At 44.4% G+C, this 18,903-nt stretch overlaps 1 protein-coding gene across 1 annotated transcript; it reads right to left on the bottom strand.

Annotated features, from left to right (window-relative positions):
• Positions 1-16,840: 16,840 nt before the first annotated feature.
• Positions 16,841-17,807, bottom strand: LOC107278713 (uncharacterized). Its single transcript, XM_015783476.3, has one exon. It carries the CDS (start codon positions 17,704-17,706, stop codon positions 16,993-16,995), a length of 714 nt encoding a protein of 237 aa, XP_015638962.1. The 5' UTR covers positions 17,707-17,807; the 3' UTR covers positions 16,841-16,992.
• Positions 17,808-18,903: the final 1,096 nt, after the last annotated feature.

The following is an 18,903-nucleotide window of genomic DNA, read 5'->3' as shown; positions in this document are numbered from 1 at the left end:
CCAGGTTTCACTGAGATCGGATCTACGGTTTAGGAGATATGGGCTTCTAAAAAATAGGATTTGAATAAAATCTAGAAAATATAAATCTAGAAAATATGAAAGGTTACTATTCATGGGCCTACCTGTCAGTGTCTATTCCCTTTTCTCTTCTTTCTCTTCTTCTCGTCTTCTTCTTCCTCCCGCTTCACAGAGAGCCGAGAGAAGGGAGAAGAGAGGGAGAAAGGGGCGCTGGTGCTCCGGTGGTCGAGAGGCTGCTACGTCGGCGGAAAAACATGTTCCCGAGCGACGCGCATCCGGGGAGGGTGGTAGCTAGCTAAGGTGGAGAGGGAGATGGCCGGAACGGCGACGGCAGGAGCTCAACCATGGCCGGCATGGATGGTGGCGGTGATGGCTTGTGGTGGTGGCTAAAGGAGAAGGGAAAGGGGAAAAACGGATTCATCTCGCCGAGGCAAAGCCGATGGCGCGATGGTTTGGGTTGTTGAACTATGGTGAAGGAGATCGGCCGACGGTAGGCGGCGGCCGGACATGGCAGGAGAGAGAGGAAGAGCTCGAGGCTCTGATGATGTGTGGGGGAGAAAGGGACGGGCTCGCCGGTATTTATAGGCTTCAGAGGTCAGTTGCTCAAGTCGGTTCGCAGAGGAGGAGGGCGACGAAGGCACGGCTGCGGCAACGTGAAGGAAAGAATGACGGCGCCGATTTCTTAGCGGCGACGTACGGCGTTGGCGGCGGCGTGCGCACCTGGAAGAGGATGAGAGAGGCGGTTGCCTCCTGGGCCAGCTAGGCCATAAGAGAGAGGAGGGCCGAAAGAGAGAAAAGAAGATCTCGGCCCATAAAGAATTATTTGTGAATTTTGGAGGGAATTTGAATAGAGAATTTTGAAAGGAAATTATATTTGGATATAATTTCCAAAAGGGTTCTAGTTTGAGTGCAATATTTTTGGGAATGTGGTAGGAAAATAGGTTGAGGCAAAAGGATAGGATTTGAACCCTAAAATATATGGCAAGGGTTTCAAGGAATTGTTTGAGGCTAAAAGGAAATTTAGGTGACAAGGATATAATTTATTTTCTTAGCACAAGAGCAATTATTCACAATATTTGTAATAATATTATTCTTGTGCCGAGAAGGAAATCAAGCCACAGGAATTAAATTAGCGGCTAGATCAAAAGGAAGAATTTAGATATTTGGCAACAAATAAGAATAGGTTTGGAATTAAAGGATAGGTTTAAAATCAAAGGATGGGTCGACAATTAAATCCAATAAAATTGGAATCGTTTGGTTTGGGTTCTAGGACAATAGTGGAGAATTTCTTGGACCATAATTCATAAAAATAGAAAGGGGTTTTCAAAATAAATTTGAATAAAAGAATTTTAGTCAAAAGAAGGTTTTAAACCAAATCAAGAAATACCTCAATTTAACCAAATATATTTTAAATGAAAACACAAAAGAAATTAAATACCGCATAAGGATTCTGTGCAAGTTAGTTTTAGGAGGTCCCTCTAATTATATTATCCTAAGTTTAGGAGGTTATTAAAAACATAAGAGTCGGCATGATGCAGGATTAGAAAATGACACATTTTCAGGATGTTACATTGTTCTTATTGGAATGAAAGGACGGACATCCTTTATACGCTCCATTTATATCTTAAAAACAAAGTAGCTTCGGATCGAATGTAAGAACACAGTAAAATTGTAGAGTACCGATGATGGTAATTAGTTACGACAATGTACTAGGATATATCCTTATAGAGGCATGGTATTTAAATATGAAAGACAACTTTATTTCTATTTATTTCACCCCAAATTTCACATGTCACATATGATAATATATGAGCTTATTTTTAACTTCCGAACCACTATACTGTTAAAACTCATTACAAGACACCGCCAAGGGTGGTAATGGTACTGGGTGTACTATAGTACCTAGGGTAGATACCATATCTAGATGGCACGTTAAAAGCCAACAGAGCTTGAGCTTGAGCCGGATTCCGATCAAAGTAGAGATCACCAAACTGCTGGAGTTATAGCTGCTGCGCTATGGCCTGAACAATGTTAATGTCCTGATAGTGAGATTGTTGCGCCACCAGCCCGAGCTGTTGCCAGACTTGGTTATTTCTCAGTTTAAACGCAGCTGATTGCAAGAAGGGGCTTGCCGCTATGCCATATCGCTGCCTTACGAAGTCATTATATGGGCTAAGCACCTGTTGTTGTTGTAGGAGAGGCGACTGTAGCTGATATTGCCTATAACTTTGACCTAAAACATCAAACTACGCAGAGGTGTTGCATGCAGCAATAGCAAGGAGAGCAAAGACGAAAATGATCTTCATTGCTGCGGGACACTAGATCTTTCTTTTTTGCTGTATAATGCTTGAACTGTGTAAACGATGAGGAGGGTTTTCATTGGGCTTGTCTATTTATAGATGCGATGGCATATATTTTCTTTCAATTCCTCATCGGTTGCTTTAGAGTGTTAGTTTTGCTTGGATGTCCTATTAGGATCTAAGTGAGTCATGTCATTTAGATAGATGTTCTGTTAGGTGCCCCAACAAATACCCTTTGGTTTCATCATGAAAGTAACTTTTGTGTCCATCACATATACTCCCTCCGTCCCGTAAGGAGAAACCAACTTCTAGGGATGAACCTGGACAATTTACAGAGTTCCTCTAGTTTTGTTGAAACATCAGGTTTATTATCCATTTTGTTTACAGTAAACTATCTTTTGCGACTGAATAAACTGAGGAACATCATAAATCCTTCTTTCTAGTTTTTACCCTCATTGTTGCTGCTGAATTTTTGCTTCTATACTGAATTAATTATATCTAGGTTATACTTCTGTGATGCGTAGTGAGCGAGAGCTCAACTAAATATTTTTTTTGTACACTACCTCTTGTCAAGAATGATGGACAACAAGATGGTACAAATTTTTTTTCAATTCCTTATCGGTTGCTCTAGAGTGTTAGTTTTGCTTGGATGTCCTATTAGGATCTAAATGTAGTTTTGCTTGGATGTCCTATTAGGATCTAAGTGTTGTTTTGCTTGGATGTCCTATTAGAATCTAAGTGTGTCGTGTCATTTGGATGCATGTTCTATTAGGCACCCCAACAAATCTCCTTTGGTGCCATCATGAAAGTAACTTTTGTCTCCATCACATATACTCAGCTGCACGGGTCAAATTAAGCAACATAGGCATGCCATTACTATGTAGGTACTCCCTCCGTTTCACCTTCCGTTTTAGATTATATCTAAGATTAGATGACACATTACCTACTACAATGTGTTTAGATAGCACATCTAATTCTAGATTGTTATATTCTAGGATGAAGGGATCATATTAGCTAGGATAAACACTCAAATTGAGTTTCAAGTTTACAAGAACTTTAATCCTTTGTGCAGCTTGCTTTCCTCACCTTGGCCCCGTCCCATGTGGAGAATGCCCCCCCCCGCCCCCTACGGCACGGCTTAGTCTGTTATATTTTTGTTGTCAGAGTGGATTCGGATATATTAGAGATGAAGCTCTAGAATGTCATTGTCACGCCCGGAATTTCTATCCAAAATTCCAAACGCTTACATGTGTGTGAACCCTCGTCCAGGAATCATTCGAGGCACACAATAACAAATTGATAATAGAGTACAATTATTACTCTAATTAATAAGCGAATAAAATGTCATTACAGAGGTAGATAGTTCCTCTCAATCAATAAAGATCTAAGCAGCGGAAAGATAAGATAAAAGGCGCAGACGACTCCACTCCACAGGCAGCTTGACCAGGGCTACGCCTAATCCTCCACACCATCAGCATCACTGTAGAACTCTTCCTCTGATGAATGATTGCAAGGTGAGTGTATGACATACTGAGCAAGCCACGCAGCAAATATGCAAGTGCACAGGATAACAAAGGATGGCATAGTAGGGTTTCATTTGCATAAACAGCATTTAATAAACATTTCAGAATTTAATAAAACCGTTAAGTAATAATTAAACAATATTAACCAGCAAATACGGCTCGGCGGCTCGGGCGCGCAAGCTCGCCGGCGAACGACGGCGCTTCGGCACGAACGGAGGGCACCAGGACGATGCGGGCATCGCGGCGAACTCACCGGTGACCAAAGCAACAGCGGAGGAGCAACGGACGACGTCAGCGACGAGGTCGAAGCGGCGGAGACCTTCGGCTTGACGACGACGGTGGTGCTCCGGCGGTCTACAGCGACGGCAAAGGGGCGGACAAGGACGGCGGCGACTTGGCGACCACGATGGCGACCTCCCCGAGCGACGACGACGACCGGAACGGCGGCGGCGCACGGCTGGAGCGGCGGCGACGACTGCGGCACGAGATCCACGGCGCTAGGGCTCTTCCGACGGCGAGAGACGAAGGCGAGGGTGGCGGCGGGTAGAGGAGACACCGGGGATCCTTTTAAAGGGGCAAGAAGGTAGCGGCGAAGGCCCACGGCGACCGACGACGAGAAGGAAAGGTTAGGGTTCGGAGAGAGGGAGACCGATCCGAATCGACCTCGAATCCACGGATTTCCAAATGAAATTAGCCGATGATTCCAAAAGAGAAAAGGTAGAGGAGATCCCGAAGATCATTTCCCCTCTATTGATTTCACCGGAGAAGGAAAGGGGCGGCCGAATTTGGGAAGCGGCGGCGGCGGCGCGGCGCTAGGGTTTCGGCCGGAGGAAGACGACGACTCCGACAGGCGGGACCAACCTATCAGCGGCAGCGAGCTCGCGCGGGCGGCTGCGGCTGCGGACTTGGCCGGGCCAGGGAGAGAGAGAGAAGGTTTTGGCCCGACTTTCGGCCCAAAGCAAAAAGAGACTTTTAAAAACCTTTTTCAATTTAAATTATTCATGAAATGCAATTCCATTTATTAAAAATACTTCCTTAGCTCAAATAAATCCCAGAAAAATTTAGGAATTATAGAATTAAGCAAAGTATTTAATGAAATTTTATTTGGCCCCATTTTATATTGGAATTTATTAATTAAAATTAGATCTTCTCTTCTAGGCTTTTAAAATAAATTCTAATAATTCCATTTAAACAACAATTTATATATTTAGGATTTTTAGGGTGCGACAAACCTACCCCCCTAAACAGAATCTCGTCCTCGAGATTCGGAAGAACTGGCGAACAGATGCGGATGAGCTGACTTCAATTCATCTTCTCGTTCCCAAGTTGATTCTTCTTCCGAGTGATTACTCCATTGGACTTTGCAAAAACGGATAACTCGATTTCTGGTTCTTCTCTCATCTATTTCCAAGATACGGATTGGTTTCTCAACATAGGTCAGATCCTCTTGGACTTCTATTTGTTCAAGATTAGCTTCTTCGGTAGGTACCCTTAAACACTTTTTTAGTTGCGACACATGGAACACATTATGGACTCCTGCCAAAGATTGAGGTAACTCCAACTGATAAGCAACCTCTCCTCTTCTACTGACAATCTTATAAGGTCCCACAAAACGCGGTGCCAATTTTCCTTTGGTGTGGAAACGATGAACTCCTCGAAGAGGCGTGACACGAAGATACACATAATCTCCTTCTTCAAAACTCAAATCTCTGCGGCAATTATCAGCATAACTCTTATGACGGGACTGAGCCACTCGCAATCTTTCTTGAATAATCTTTACCTTCTCTTCTGCTTCCCTTAGGATATCCGTCCCGAAAACCTGACGTTCTCCCGTTTGATCCCACAAAAGCGGAGTGCGGCACTTCCGACCATACAGTGCTTCGTAAGGAGCCATCTGAAGACTAGCTTGATAACTGTTGTTGTACGAAAATTCTGTATAAGGTAGATTCTTATCCCAACTTCCACCGAAGTCTAAAGCACAAGCTCTCAACATATCTTCCAAAATCTGATTCACCCTTTCGGTTTGTCCGTCTGTCTGCGGATGATAAGCAGTACTAAAGTTCAGCTTAGAACCCATCTCTTCCTGAAGCTTCTTCCAAAAATTTGAAGTAAACTGACTGCCTCGATCAGACACTATTTTCTTAGGGACGCCATGCAAACACACAATCCTTGCCATGTACAATTCCGCCAACCGACTTCCGGAATAGGTTGTCTTTACTGGGATGAAATGAGCCACTTTGGTAAGTCTGTCGACTATCACCCAAATAGAGTCATGGCCTGATGACGTTCTGGGTAGACCAGTGATGAAATCCATACCGATTTCCTCCCACTTCCATTCAGGAATCTTCAAAGGCTGCAGCAAACCGGCGGGTTTCTGATGTTCTGCCTTGACTCGCTGACAAACATCACATACTGCTACGTGTTCTGTGATTTCACGCTTCATACTTGCCCACCAAAATCTTTCCTTGAGATCCTGGTACATCTTGGTACTACCAGGGTGAATGGAGTATAAAGTATCATGAGCTTCTTTCAGAATTGCATCTTTTAAATCTTTGTTGTCGGGGACGCAGATTCTCTCACCCAACCATACAGTTCCTTGCTCATCCTCCAAGAAACCGATAGCTTTTCCTTTCCTCATATTCTTCTTAATTTCTTGAATATCAGGGTCGTTAATTTGGGCTTCTCTAACTTGATCGATTAGAGTGGGCTTTGCTTCTAAGGTGGCAACGAAACCTCTACTGACAATTCCCAAATTCAATCTTTCAAATTCCTTACATAACTCCAACGGCAACTGTTGCCCTTCCGTAGCATTGCAATAGCCTTTCCTGCTAAGAGCATCTGCTACAACATTAGCCTTTCCCGGGTGATAATGAATTCCCATGTCATAATCCTTAATTAATTCCAACCATCTCCATTATCTCATGTTCAGATCTGGCTGAGTAAAGATGTACTTTAAACTTTTGTGATCGGTATATACCTCTGTACGAGTACCGAAAAGATAATGACGCCAAATTTTCAACGCAGGAACCACTGCAGCTAACTCAAGATCATGAGTAGGGTAGTTCTTCTCATGCGGACGTAACTGACGAGATGCATAGGCAACCACCTTCCCATCCTGCATCAGAACATAACCTAACCCAAGCTTGGATGCATCACAATACACCTGAAAACCCTTCTTTGGATCAGGTAAAATCAAAATAGGAGCTGATATTAAGCGATTCTTCAACTCTTGAAAACTCTGCTCACATTCTTCTGACCACTTGTACTTTACATCCTTTTGAAGCAGTCGTGTCATGGGCTTAGCAATCTTGGAAAAATTCTCTATAAACCTTCGATAATAACCTGCGAGGCCTAGGAAACTGCGAATCTCTGAAACTGTCTTCGGTTGTTTCCAGTTGGTTACGGATTCCACATTACTAGGATCGACGGCAACTCCTCCGGCTGAGATGACGTGACCAAGGAACTTCACTTCAGACAACCAAAATTCACACTTGCTAAACTTAGCATACAGTTGATGTTCTCGTAGCTTCTCTAGTGCAAGGCGAAGATGTTCTTCATGCTCTTCTTTGGTTCGAGAGTAGATAAGAATGTCATCAATAAAGACCACCACGAACTTGTCTAGGTATTCCATAAACACCTTATTCATTAGGTTCATGAAGAAAGCGGGGGCATTGGTAAGTCCAAAAGACATAACAGTACATTCAAACAACCCATACCTAGTGGTAAAAGCTGTCTTAGGTATATCTTCCTCTTTGATTCTCAACTGGTGATACCCTGATCGAAGATCTATCTTGGAGAAAACGGTAGCACCTTTAAGCTGATCAAACAAATCATCAATTCTGGGCAGCGGGTACTTATTCTTGATAGTCACATCATTTAGTGCACGATAGTCCACACACATCCTCTGGGTATGATCTTTCTTTTCCACAAAGATAACTGGAGCTCCCCATGGAGATGAACTCGGTCTGATGTATCCTTTCTGAAGCAAATCGTCTACTTGCCTCTTGACTTCTGCCAACTCATTGGCTGCCATTCTATAAGGTCTCTTATGGATCGGAGTTGTTCCTGGTACCAAATCTATTCTGAACTCTATATCCCTTTTAGGCGGCATTCCAGGTAAATCGTCTGGGAACACATCGGGATACTCCCGGACTATAGGAATCTCTTCCAAAGTTATTTGGTTCAGACTTGGCCTTAAAGACTCAGAAGACAATGCATGAACAGTTACAACTCGACCATCATTGCTGGTGAGAGTTACTTTTCTGTTGGCACAGTCTATCACACCTTTATGTCTGTCTAACCAGTCCATCCCTAGGATGACATCAAGGTCTTTAGATTCTAACAAGATAAGATTGGCCAGAAATGGTACTTCTTGAATTTCTATTCTGACAGAGGGGCTACGTTGCAAAGAGAGTGCTTGATTACTCGGGGTACTAACCATCAAAGGACGTCTAAGATCTTCTACTTCCATCCCATGATTTCCCGCAAAACTCATAGATAAGAATGAATGTGTAGCACCAGAATCGAAAAGCACTGTTGCAGGAACTAAGTTAACAAGGAACGTACCCAAAATCACATCTGGAGCACCTTGAGCTTCTGCAGCAGCAACGTGATTGACACGGGCCTTTGATGCTGGTGCAGTAGAGTTGCTCTGGACAGGGACAACCTTCATGCGTCGGGGCTTCGGACACTTGTCAGCGTAATGTCCTGGGTCTCCACAGTTGAAGCACACCCCGGGCTTGCTGCCTTGCTCCTTCTTGGCAGGTTGTTGCTGTGTCGAAGCTGCAACAGGGCGTGGAGCTTGATTGCGGATGTTGTTGCCAGCATTGTGGTTGAAGAACTGACGCTGCGGACGAACAACAGACGAAGAACCTCCCTGTGGCATAGACTGGGGTCCTAAAGTAAGACGCGGCCTTTGACTATTCCCCTGTTGTGCCTTGAATTGAGCAATCCGGCGTTTCTTTTGCTCCATGCGGTTGTACTTGTCCTCCTGGCGAATAGCCTTATCCACCAACTTCTGGAAATCATGATAATCCCCAGTCATGAGTGGGTAAGAAAACTCATCATTAAGTCCTTCCAAGAACTTCTCCTGGCGCTCTTCATCAGTGCGCACATCTTCCGGAGCATAACGAGCCAGACGATTGAACTCGTGTAGATACTCAGTAACAGAACGAGATCCCTGGGTGAGCGACCTGAATTCCTTCTTCTTGAGAGACACCACTCCCGATGGTATATGCGTCTTCTGGAAAGCAGCGGTGAATTCAAGCCAAGTGATAGGTTCAGCAGTAGTCCTGTTAAGGCGAAAGTGATCCCACCATTCAGAGGCAGGGCCATGCAGTTGGTGTGATGCAAATGAGACCTTCTCCTGATCAGTGCACTGAAGCAAATCCAACTTCTTCTCTATGGCATGCAGCCAATCACCAGCTTCAACAGGATTATTGGTGCTAGAGAAAGTGGGCGGCCTCACACGAAGAAATTCTGCTAACTTGTTCTGGGGAGGTGCATGGTTATTTCCCTGGTTCTGCTGGTTCTGGAGTTGTTGCATCATCATGTTCATAAGCTGTGCCTGTTGAGCCAGGACTTGGGCAAGTGTGGGATTCTCTCCATTGTTGTTGTTATTGTTGTTGTTGGGGCCATTCCCGTTGCTGCGAGTGAGCACCATCTGGCATGGGCAGGAGCACAAGAAGAGAAACCGGGGAAAACTACTTAGGACAGAGAATTAATTTTTCTTTTATTGATCTTAAGTGAGTTTCATTATTACAAAACTGAAGACTCTCACACCACTAAACTCACCAACTACCTAACACTCGAAAGCAAACAAACGCATGCACTTACATCCCACCACTGATATAAATCACATGCGAGACACACACAACCAAACTTAAACAAACAAACTAACACAACGATCTAAGACAACGACTTGACATGGCACTCTAGGTCTTCCGGGCATCGGAGTTGATTGAAGGCTCGTTCGGCTCGTCTTCATCATCTTGAGTGGCTCCCCACTCGACCTTTGAATGGGTGCGCTTCGATTCTTCTCCTTCATCATCACTTACATTGACGACCGGAGGATCCGCTAGGGCTGGGGTAACTTCTTTCTCCACCACACGGACCTTTGGCGCCAATTGGTAGCGAGGGACAAATAGAGCTCTCTTCCTTGCGGTAAGACGAATCCTAGCCTTCTGCGGTGGTGCTTCTCCCTTCAACACGGCTAGTTCCTTCTCCAAACGATCCACCTTGTCCTCTAACTTGCAAATCTTACCACGATTCCGGTCTTCACGATCTTGAGCTGCTAACACAGTCTCCGCACGGGTTTCATCCATAGCCCACAGCATCTCAACCAAATGCCTTGTGGTAGCATCATTCTCAATTCCCTCAGTCTCAAGGTAACTGCCACGGTCACTTCCCTGGGGTTGGCGAGGATGGTAGCGATACTCAGTGTCGGCCAACTGATCACTGTAGCGATCGCGGAGCTCTCCTATGGCAATCCTTGCCACCTCCTGACATGCATGGATGTAGTTTCTTCCTCCAGCTTCGAACATCACTGAGGGGATATCTTTACTATTACTGTTCAAGGTGACTTTGACTCGGCACTTCTCTTCATGACGATCATGTGGAATCTAGGCATAAAAAGGGGCAGTCCCAAATCCTATGACAAAGGACATCGTACGCAACTCCTGGACAAATCTCTCAACACCAAACAAGTACTCAGGCTTGTAACGCGGCATCTAAAGACAAGTGAAAGGAGAGAGTTAAGACATTTATCCAATTAATAGCACAAGTTTTTGGATTAATTTGAATAAAGTTAGAAAATCAAAGTAAAAAGGTAAGTAAATAAAGTAAACCAAGCTTGTAAGATAAGTTGAAACAGTTGGAAATGAGGTCACAAATTTTGTGCTTTTGAACAACAGGTTCTAAAAGAAATAAAAAAAAGTTATAAAACCAACATGCTAAATTTATTTCGTTGCGGTAAGTTTAAATAAAACAATGTTGTAAAACTTTTGCTAGTAAATGAGCCATTAGTACAGTAATAGATGTACAGTACTAATAACACTGGAATAAATTTTGAATGAGAACCACTAAAAGAGATTATGAAGTGCATGTGCTATTAGTTTGGTTTAATTAAAAGAGAAGGGGAGGAGAACAGTTCTACTTTTCCAATATTTTTAGAGGGCTTCTATGGGTAACCATTTGGCATAACCTAGGGTCAAGGAGGCTCTGATACCAACTTGTCACGCCCGGAATTTCTATCCAAAATTCCAAACGCTTACATGGGTGTGAACCCTCGTCCAGGAATCAGCCGAGGCACACAATAACAAATTGATAATAGAGTACAATTATTACTCTAATTAATAAACGAATAAAATGTCATTACAGAGGTAGATAGTTCCTCTCAATCAATAAAGATCTAAGTAGCGGAAAGATAAGATAAAAGGCGCAGACGACTCCACTCCACAGGCAGCTTGACTAGGGCTACGCCTAATCCTCCACACCATCAGCATCACTGTAGAACTCTTCCTCTGATGAATGATTGCAAGGTGAGTATATGACATACTCAGCAAGCCACGCAGCAAATATGCAAGTGCACAGGATAACAAACGATGGCATAGTAGGGTTTCATTTGCATAAACAGCATTTAATAAATATTTCAGAATTTAATAAAACCGTTAAGTAATAATTAAACAATATTAAACCAACGCTATACAACATACCCTGTTGCATAGGCCCAACCATTCTGAACAACCATCCCGGCTACACAGTTCTATCTCCAAACCAGGAATATACCATTCCAAACCAGGAGCTAAACAAATTATTACCAGTTATAGCATCTTCTATTATGATGAGAAGTGTGAGACTAATCACGAAAGACATTGTTAGACCCGCCCATAACCGCGGGCACGGCTATTCGAATAGTTTTACTCTGGCCAGAGGTGTACCACTGTACCCACAAGACACAGCCCCACAACATGTCACCATGTGCCTCAATACCACCACGGTATCTCAGAAAAGAGCTGTGACAGTACCCCTCGCACAACACAATCCACCACAGCGCACCATTCCTGGATCATAATCACCCCCTTATAAACAAGGCATGGACTCCCCAGCGACCCCCGTGGGCTTATCTCCGCCACTTCTCAGTCTGGTGCTCCGCAATGAACCATGTTGTACAAAAGGTAAAGCCGTTGCCCACGCTGGCTTGTGGTTGGCACGGTTAATGTTTCACAACCGAAACTCGTGAACCGGTCCTTAATTGTCATGAGCACGACTCTCAAAACCATGTGCTCACAACCCACCATTATCAAGTTTTAGTTGGCAAGTAATTAATTAACCAATCACGATTAACCATCGTGAACTATCATTAAGCCATCATTAAATAATAGTGAGTCATAAGTTATCCCAATAATGTGCTAATGTTTCTAAGCATGGCTAAGCAGTCATATCTAATATCTAGCTGAACCAATATATATAAAGCTCAACTAGTCAAGTTATAATAACCCAAGGTATCAAGGAATAAAGTAATCAAGAACAAAAGGGCTATAACAAACAATAGATTAATTCCACCCAATGACATTCGAAAATAAATGCAATAGTTGAATAGAAACAATAGCTTTAAACGGGATCAACATGCTCAAAGGGTTGTTTCGGATCTGTATGACTTGCCTTGCTGGCCTTGGAACTCTTTAAATTCTTCTCCTACGAAAACGGACTCTCCGGAAACATCGGAATCTAAACAGAAAAGAGCAAAAACACCAAAACAGCACATAAACAAGCATGAACAGTACATGTGGATATTTTTAACATGTAGATCTCAATTTTAGAAAAATTTAGAGACTTGAACCAACTAAATCCGAGCTAAGATGAATTAATTATGAATTTTTAAAGATTAAATCGGATTAAAACACTTATATGGATTTTAATTGAATTATGACGCAATAATGAATTATTTTTGAAAAGGAAAAAAAGAGTTATTGCGTCAGCGGCTAGGGTTTGCGGTGGACCGGGCGCACGGCAGCGGTTCACGGAAACGGACGGCCGAGATCGATCCATCCAAAACGGACGGCCGAGATCGATCGGGTCTACGGCGGCTCACGGCAGACGGACCCTGATGACGTCAGCGGTGACGTCATCTCCGGCGACGGCTCGGCGGCTCGGGCGCGCAAGCTCGCCGGCGAACGACGGCGCTTCGGCACGAACGGAGGGCACCAGGACGATGCGGGCATCGCGGCGAACTCACCGGTGACCAAAGCAACGGCGGAGGAGCAACGGACGACGTCGGCGACGAGGTCGAAGCGCGGAGACCTTCGGCTTGACGATGACGGCGGTGCTCCGGCGGTCTACAGCGACGGCAAAGGGGCGGACGAGGACGGCGGTGACTTGGCGACCACAATGGTGACCTCCCCGAGCGACGACGACGACCGGAACGGCGGCGGCGCACGGCTGGAGCGGCGGCGACGACTGCGGCACGAGATCCACGGCGCTAGAGCTCTTCCGACGGCGAGAGACGAAGGCAAGGGTGGCGGCGGGTAGAGGAGACACCGGGGATCCTTTTAAAGGGGCAAGAAGGCGGCGGCGAAGGCCCACGGCGACCGACGACGAGAAGGAAAGGTTAGGGTTCGGAGAGAGGGAGACTGATCCGAATCGACCTCGAATCCACGGATTTCCAAACGAAATTAGCCGATGATTCCAAAAGAGAAAAGGTAGAGGAGATCCCGAAGATCATTTCCCCTCTATTGATTTCAGCGGAGAAGGACAGGGGCGGCCGAATTTGGGAAGCGGCGGCGGCGGCGCGGCGCTAGGGTTTCGACCGGAGGAAGACGACGACTCCGACAGGCGGGACCCACCTGTCAGCGGCAGCGAGCTCGCGTGGGCGGCTGCGGCTGCGGACTGGGCCGACTTGGGCCGGGGAGAGAGAGATGGTTTTGGGCTGACTTTCGGCCCAAAGCCAAAAGAGACTTTTAAAAACCTTTTTCAATTTAAATTATTCATGAAATGCAATTCCATTTATTAAAAATACTTCCTTAGCTCAAATAAATCCCAGAAAAATCTAGGAATTATAGAATTAAGCAAAGTATTTAATGAAATTTTATCTGGCCCCATTTTATATTGGAATTTATTAATTAAAATTAGATCTTCTCTTCTAGGATTTTAAAATAAATTCTAATAATTTCATTTAAACAACAATTTATATATTTAGGATTTTTAGGGTGTTGCAGTCATCATCGCAAAAAGGAAAAAAAAACTATAAAGGATGCGACTACAGGGAGCGCATGCACTCGTTAGTGCTAACCAGCGACCATCATTTTTACCTAAAATAGTACAGTGTGTATCCACTCGTTACCCTTCATACTAAAAGTAGTAGCACCTGCCACTTGCATCCTCATTACCCATCTAAATTTCATATACAATTTTCTCTTAAATTACTTATCTGATCTACGATTCGATTATACCATTGTGTTCGTTGCAATTAAATTTGTATAATATTTTACGTGATTATATTATGATGAAAATAATATTTTTGTTTGTAAATTACTTTTATTATATATATAAATTACTTTTAGATTTGATCAAATTACTTCTTATATATTCATAATGCTATGAGTTGATTGCTTTTATTACTATTTTTAGTCAATTCCATAATTTGTGCTGATTAATTTAGTTTCTAGATAGAGTTTTGTTTTTATCCCTACAACGGATTTACTTATAATGTCATAAAAAAGTTAATTTCTTTTTGTCTTAATTTACTTCTATAATATATGTAAATTACTTTTAGACTTTATTGAATTTACTTTTATATGTCTAAGAAGTAATTTAGTGAAATCTAAAAGTAATTTAGATATATTATAAAAATAATTTGTAATTTTTTATCGTAATATAACCATGTGAGATCTTGTTGTAAAGATTTAATTGCAACGAACACTATGGTGTAATCAGATTATTGATCCGATAAGTAATTTAAGAGAAAATTTTATAAGAAGGGAAAAAAAGATATGGATTTCTAACACTCTGATGTTTCTCTCAAATTCTAAACTCTCATGCTTCCTGACTAAATCGGATGGCCGCGCTAGGCATCGCTGTGTAAGACCATATTGAGAAGCCTCTCGTTATAGATTTTACGCATCTGGAACATTATTTTGGAGAATTATATGTGCAAAGAAGAGAAGAGTTTTGAGTCGGAGAAGAAATAGAAAATGGAGAGCTATAGCTAGCGCCACAGCCCACATCAACCTTTAGCAATGTTTAGGCCCCTTGTAAGGCCCAAGTCTAACTATAGGCTGAAGGAGTATGGGCAGGCAACTATGTAAAAATTTGGGCCCTTGGACGGAGATGGGTGGCATGACCCTTTGTCCTAGCCCTAAAGATTGGCAAGCCGCACGCGGGAAGAGTTGGACGGTCCATTGCATCTCTACATTTGTAGCTAAATATCCTCTACATTTGTAGCTAAGTCTATCATTGTCGGTCAGCTTTCATGGTTTTTTTTTAAAAAAATTCACATAAAAATTTATATTTCTATTGTGTATTTATTTTCATAACATCCCCAACACACCCACACCCAACATAACACCGAGGTTTGACTAAGGAGTTAATTTAAACAGTTTTAATAGTTGAGAATTATTTTCTACTACAAATATGATAGTTGACGGAGTAAATTTCCCATCTGAACATGAACAAGCCTAAACTGAACATATATGAGTAATTGGATGTCACTGACCTGTTGGAAAAGTTAATTATAGATAGAAAATGATTCACTTCTCTACTTATCTCTACTATTATAAAAGTTGAAGATGTTTTTGCCAACGAAATTTCGTACGTCGCTCCTAATCCGATTTCGATTGCTCGCGTCGCGTGTCTTTCTTTCCGAACACATTTTAAAATCGAATAATGCCTGATCGAGTCCGCCTGCGCGTCTGCGCGTCACTCCAATTGTCCTTGATCCCAAACCCCAGCCGTGTGCCCGTGTGCAGTGTGGCAGGAAGATAACAACTTGATGTACTCGTATGTGATTTAGATTAAATCTAAATTGAACCATCTTGCAATCGTCACATTGAAATTTTTGAACAAAGCAATCCACCCCGATTCTTAATAGACTCAAACAGAAACAAAATTGAAAATCGAACAAAGCCAGGCAGGAAGGATACCAAGTTCAACATGAAAGGAAGTTGTGACGTGGATTCGATTTAGACTCAAAATTGGATGGAATTAACCCCAGAAATACAACAATGAATCCAGAGAACTGCTACAACAAACAATCGAAAAAGCAATCCCAAGGCCACTTACGAACCTGCCGGTTTGTCACACACCAATGGCACCTTTTCATTTTTAACCCTATAACTATTTCTCATTAGATGTATCTATACTAATCTCTACTATTATAAAGTTTATATGTTTTTGACGGTACTTTGGTACATCATCCGTGTATGAGTCAGTTTTTAAGTTCGTTCACTTTTAGAAATACATATCCGTATTTGAGTCAATTTTTAAGTTACTTCGCTTTTGGAAATACATAAGTAGTTGTATAAGAAATCTCTTTAAAAAAACTTGCATGATAACTTGAGATGATCGGACTCCTAATTACAGCTTATGATTTTCTAAATGAATATATCCAAGCATACCTTAATTAAACCGTATAACAATAATAAGATTAAAATAACCCTTACCCGTTGCAACGCACGGGCATTTTTTCTAGTATATTATAAAAATTGAAGATGTTTCCGCGGTCCGTCATCCATGTTTAAGTCGGTTATATCTTTACTATTATAAAAATTGAAGATGTTTTTGCCGGTACTTTGGTACGTCATCAGTGTATGAGTCGGTTTTCCAGTTCATTCAATTTTTGAAGTACATATCCGTATTTGAGTCGGTTTTTAAATTCGTTCGTTTTTGGAAATACAAAAGGATTTGTATAAGAAAACTTGCATGCTATCTTTAGACGAACGGATTCTTAACGGTAGCTCATGATTTTCTAAAAATATATATATCCAAGCGTATTCATACAGTGAATTTCATCTTAACTAAATCATATAACAATAATAATATTAAAATAGCTTTCACCTGTTGTAACGCACGACCTTTTTTCTAGTAATAATAAATACAAGGTGGTATATGATGTATCATCAGTTCATCACCATCAATATGATCACTCTCATATCACCCTAACTAGAGTCGCCAGCCGGTGTGATTGTGGTTGTGGACGAGGCGCCCTCGTCGCCGCCGTCTTCTTCGCCGGGAGAGAAGAGATCCTTGCACAGCTCGCCGTAGAACCTGCAGACGAGCTCGACGAACACCGGCGACTTGAGCCGCTCCCAGCACCGGAGGAGCTCCTCCACGTCCTGCTGGTCCCGGACCTTCCCCTCCTCCAGCAGCATCTCCATCAGCCGCTCCTCGAAGCTCCGGCACGGCCCCTCCTCCTCCTCCCCGCGTCTCCTCCTCGACCGCAGCCGCGCCACCATCTTCACGTACGCCGGCGTCTCCGGCGACGGCACTGGCGCGAGCACGGTCGCCGCTTCTTCCTCCTCCGCCGCCGCCTCCTCCTCCGGTGCTACCACGCTCCGCGCGGTGGCGCCGGCGGCGCTCTCGCCCTGATCAGTGGAGGACGCAGTAGTGGTAGCTGGCGGCGGGACGAGCGGCCAGAACACCGCGCGGACCGACCGGAACGTGCGTCGTCGTGGGTGGCGGCAGTGGCGGTGGCGGCGCGGGCTCATCTTGGAGGCGGCCCTGCGGAGGGTGCGGAAGCGGAAGGCCCTGACGGAGAGCGCGGCGGACGCCGGGATGCGGAAGAGGCGCGCGAGCGCTCTCCGGCATGGCGCCAGGAGGCCGCACGCCACGCAGGAGGGAGCCAGGGGGCGCGTCGACGACGAGGCTTGCATATAATTCTGTGATCAGGAGGAGAGTTTCTTCTTGGTCAGTTGGTTTTCTTGGATATAATTCTGTGATCATCCATGGGATTAGCGTACGTCTAATATAGAGAAAGGGATTTGGTGATGGTGGCATGCACGTTGGGGTGTGTACGACGTAGGTAGCTAGTGGGGTGGCATGCACGACGATGAGTTAGGTAGCCAGCTAGGTATCTTCGATCGGTACAAGCTACTAGCATGCATGCGGTGCATGGGTGTTTTTTCTCTGTTGCGTGCGTGTGCGTGCGTTTCATATGATTGTATTAGTTGGAACCACAATGGCTAGAGACATGTATTAAGGACACGACTACAACAAGCACGGTAGCGCTTTAGTCCTAGCTAAGCAGTGACGCAACGTACTTATCGAAAATAGAAACACCGCATACTAGCCTACCCACATGTATAGATGGCCATAAGGCCCGAGGCCCGATGGCCCGGCCCAAGCATGGCACGGCCCAACTAGGGGTCGTGCCCTTGTCGGCCCGGCCTGACCGTCGGGCCGTGCTTGGGCTTCCCCACCAGCACGCTGGGCCGGCACGGCCCATGCACTGTATAACGGTAGGCATGGCCCGACCAGCCCATTGCCGAGCCGTCGCCCGCCGCATATATAAGGCCGCCGCTCCGTGCCACCACCTCAACGTGGCCCCAATCACAAACCCTAACCCTAGCTGCCTCTCAACCGCTCCGTGCCTCCGCCTCCGTCGCTTCACGCCTCCACCTCCATCGCTCCATCCCTCTCCGTCGCCGTCTCCGATGAACGCCTCACCGGATCTACCACCAAGGATCGGCGGGCTCCCGCTGGGGACACGAGGGCCGTCTCTGCTCTACCTTTTTCTTTCATCTCTGCCTCTCCGGTCGCCGGATCCGTGACGGCGTGACATCATCTCGTCTCCGATCATCAGATCGACGGCCGCACTGTCGATTTCCTCTCCCCTTTGTACTTTTTTTTTGCCACCCTTGTTGTTTCTCTGTGAGCTCTTTGTCAGATCACCCCCCAAACCCAATCTTTGCTCTCTTCTTCTCATAGATCCATCGATCTGTATCATCAACGGCAACTCCGGTGCTCCGGATGCGCAGGTACAGACCTCTATCTGCTCTCTCTCTCTCTCTCTCTCTGCTATGTGCTCCTGCTCTCTCTTATCCCTAACTGCTCTCTGCTCTATCTGTGTG

Source organism: Oryza sativa, chromosome 5 (genome assembly GCF_034140825.1).
Source record: "Oryza sativa Japonica Group chromosome 5, ASM3414082v1".
Taxonomy (NCBI): Eukaryota; Viridiplantae; Streptophyta; class Magnoliopsida; order Poales; family Poaceae; genus Oryza; species Oryza sativa.
The sequence above is the reverse complement of the archived record's forward strand: the minus strand, read 5'-3'. Positions and strand labels throughout refer to the sequence as shown.

Excerpts from the sequence above, each read along its gene's own strand:
- LOC107278713 (XM_015783476.3), bottom strand. The coding sequence starts at position 17,706 with ATGCAAGCCTCGTCGTCGACGCGCCCCCTGGCTCCCTCCTGCGTGGCG.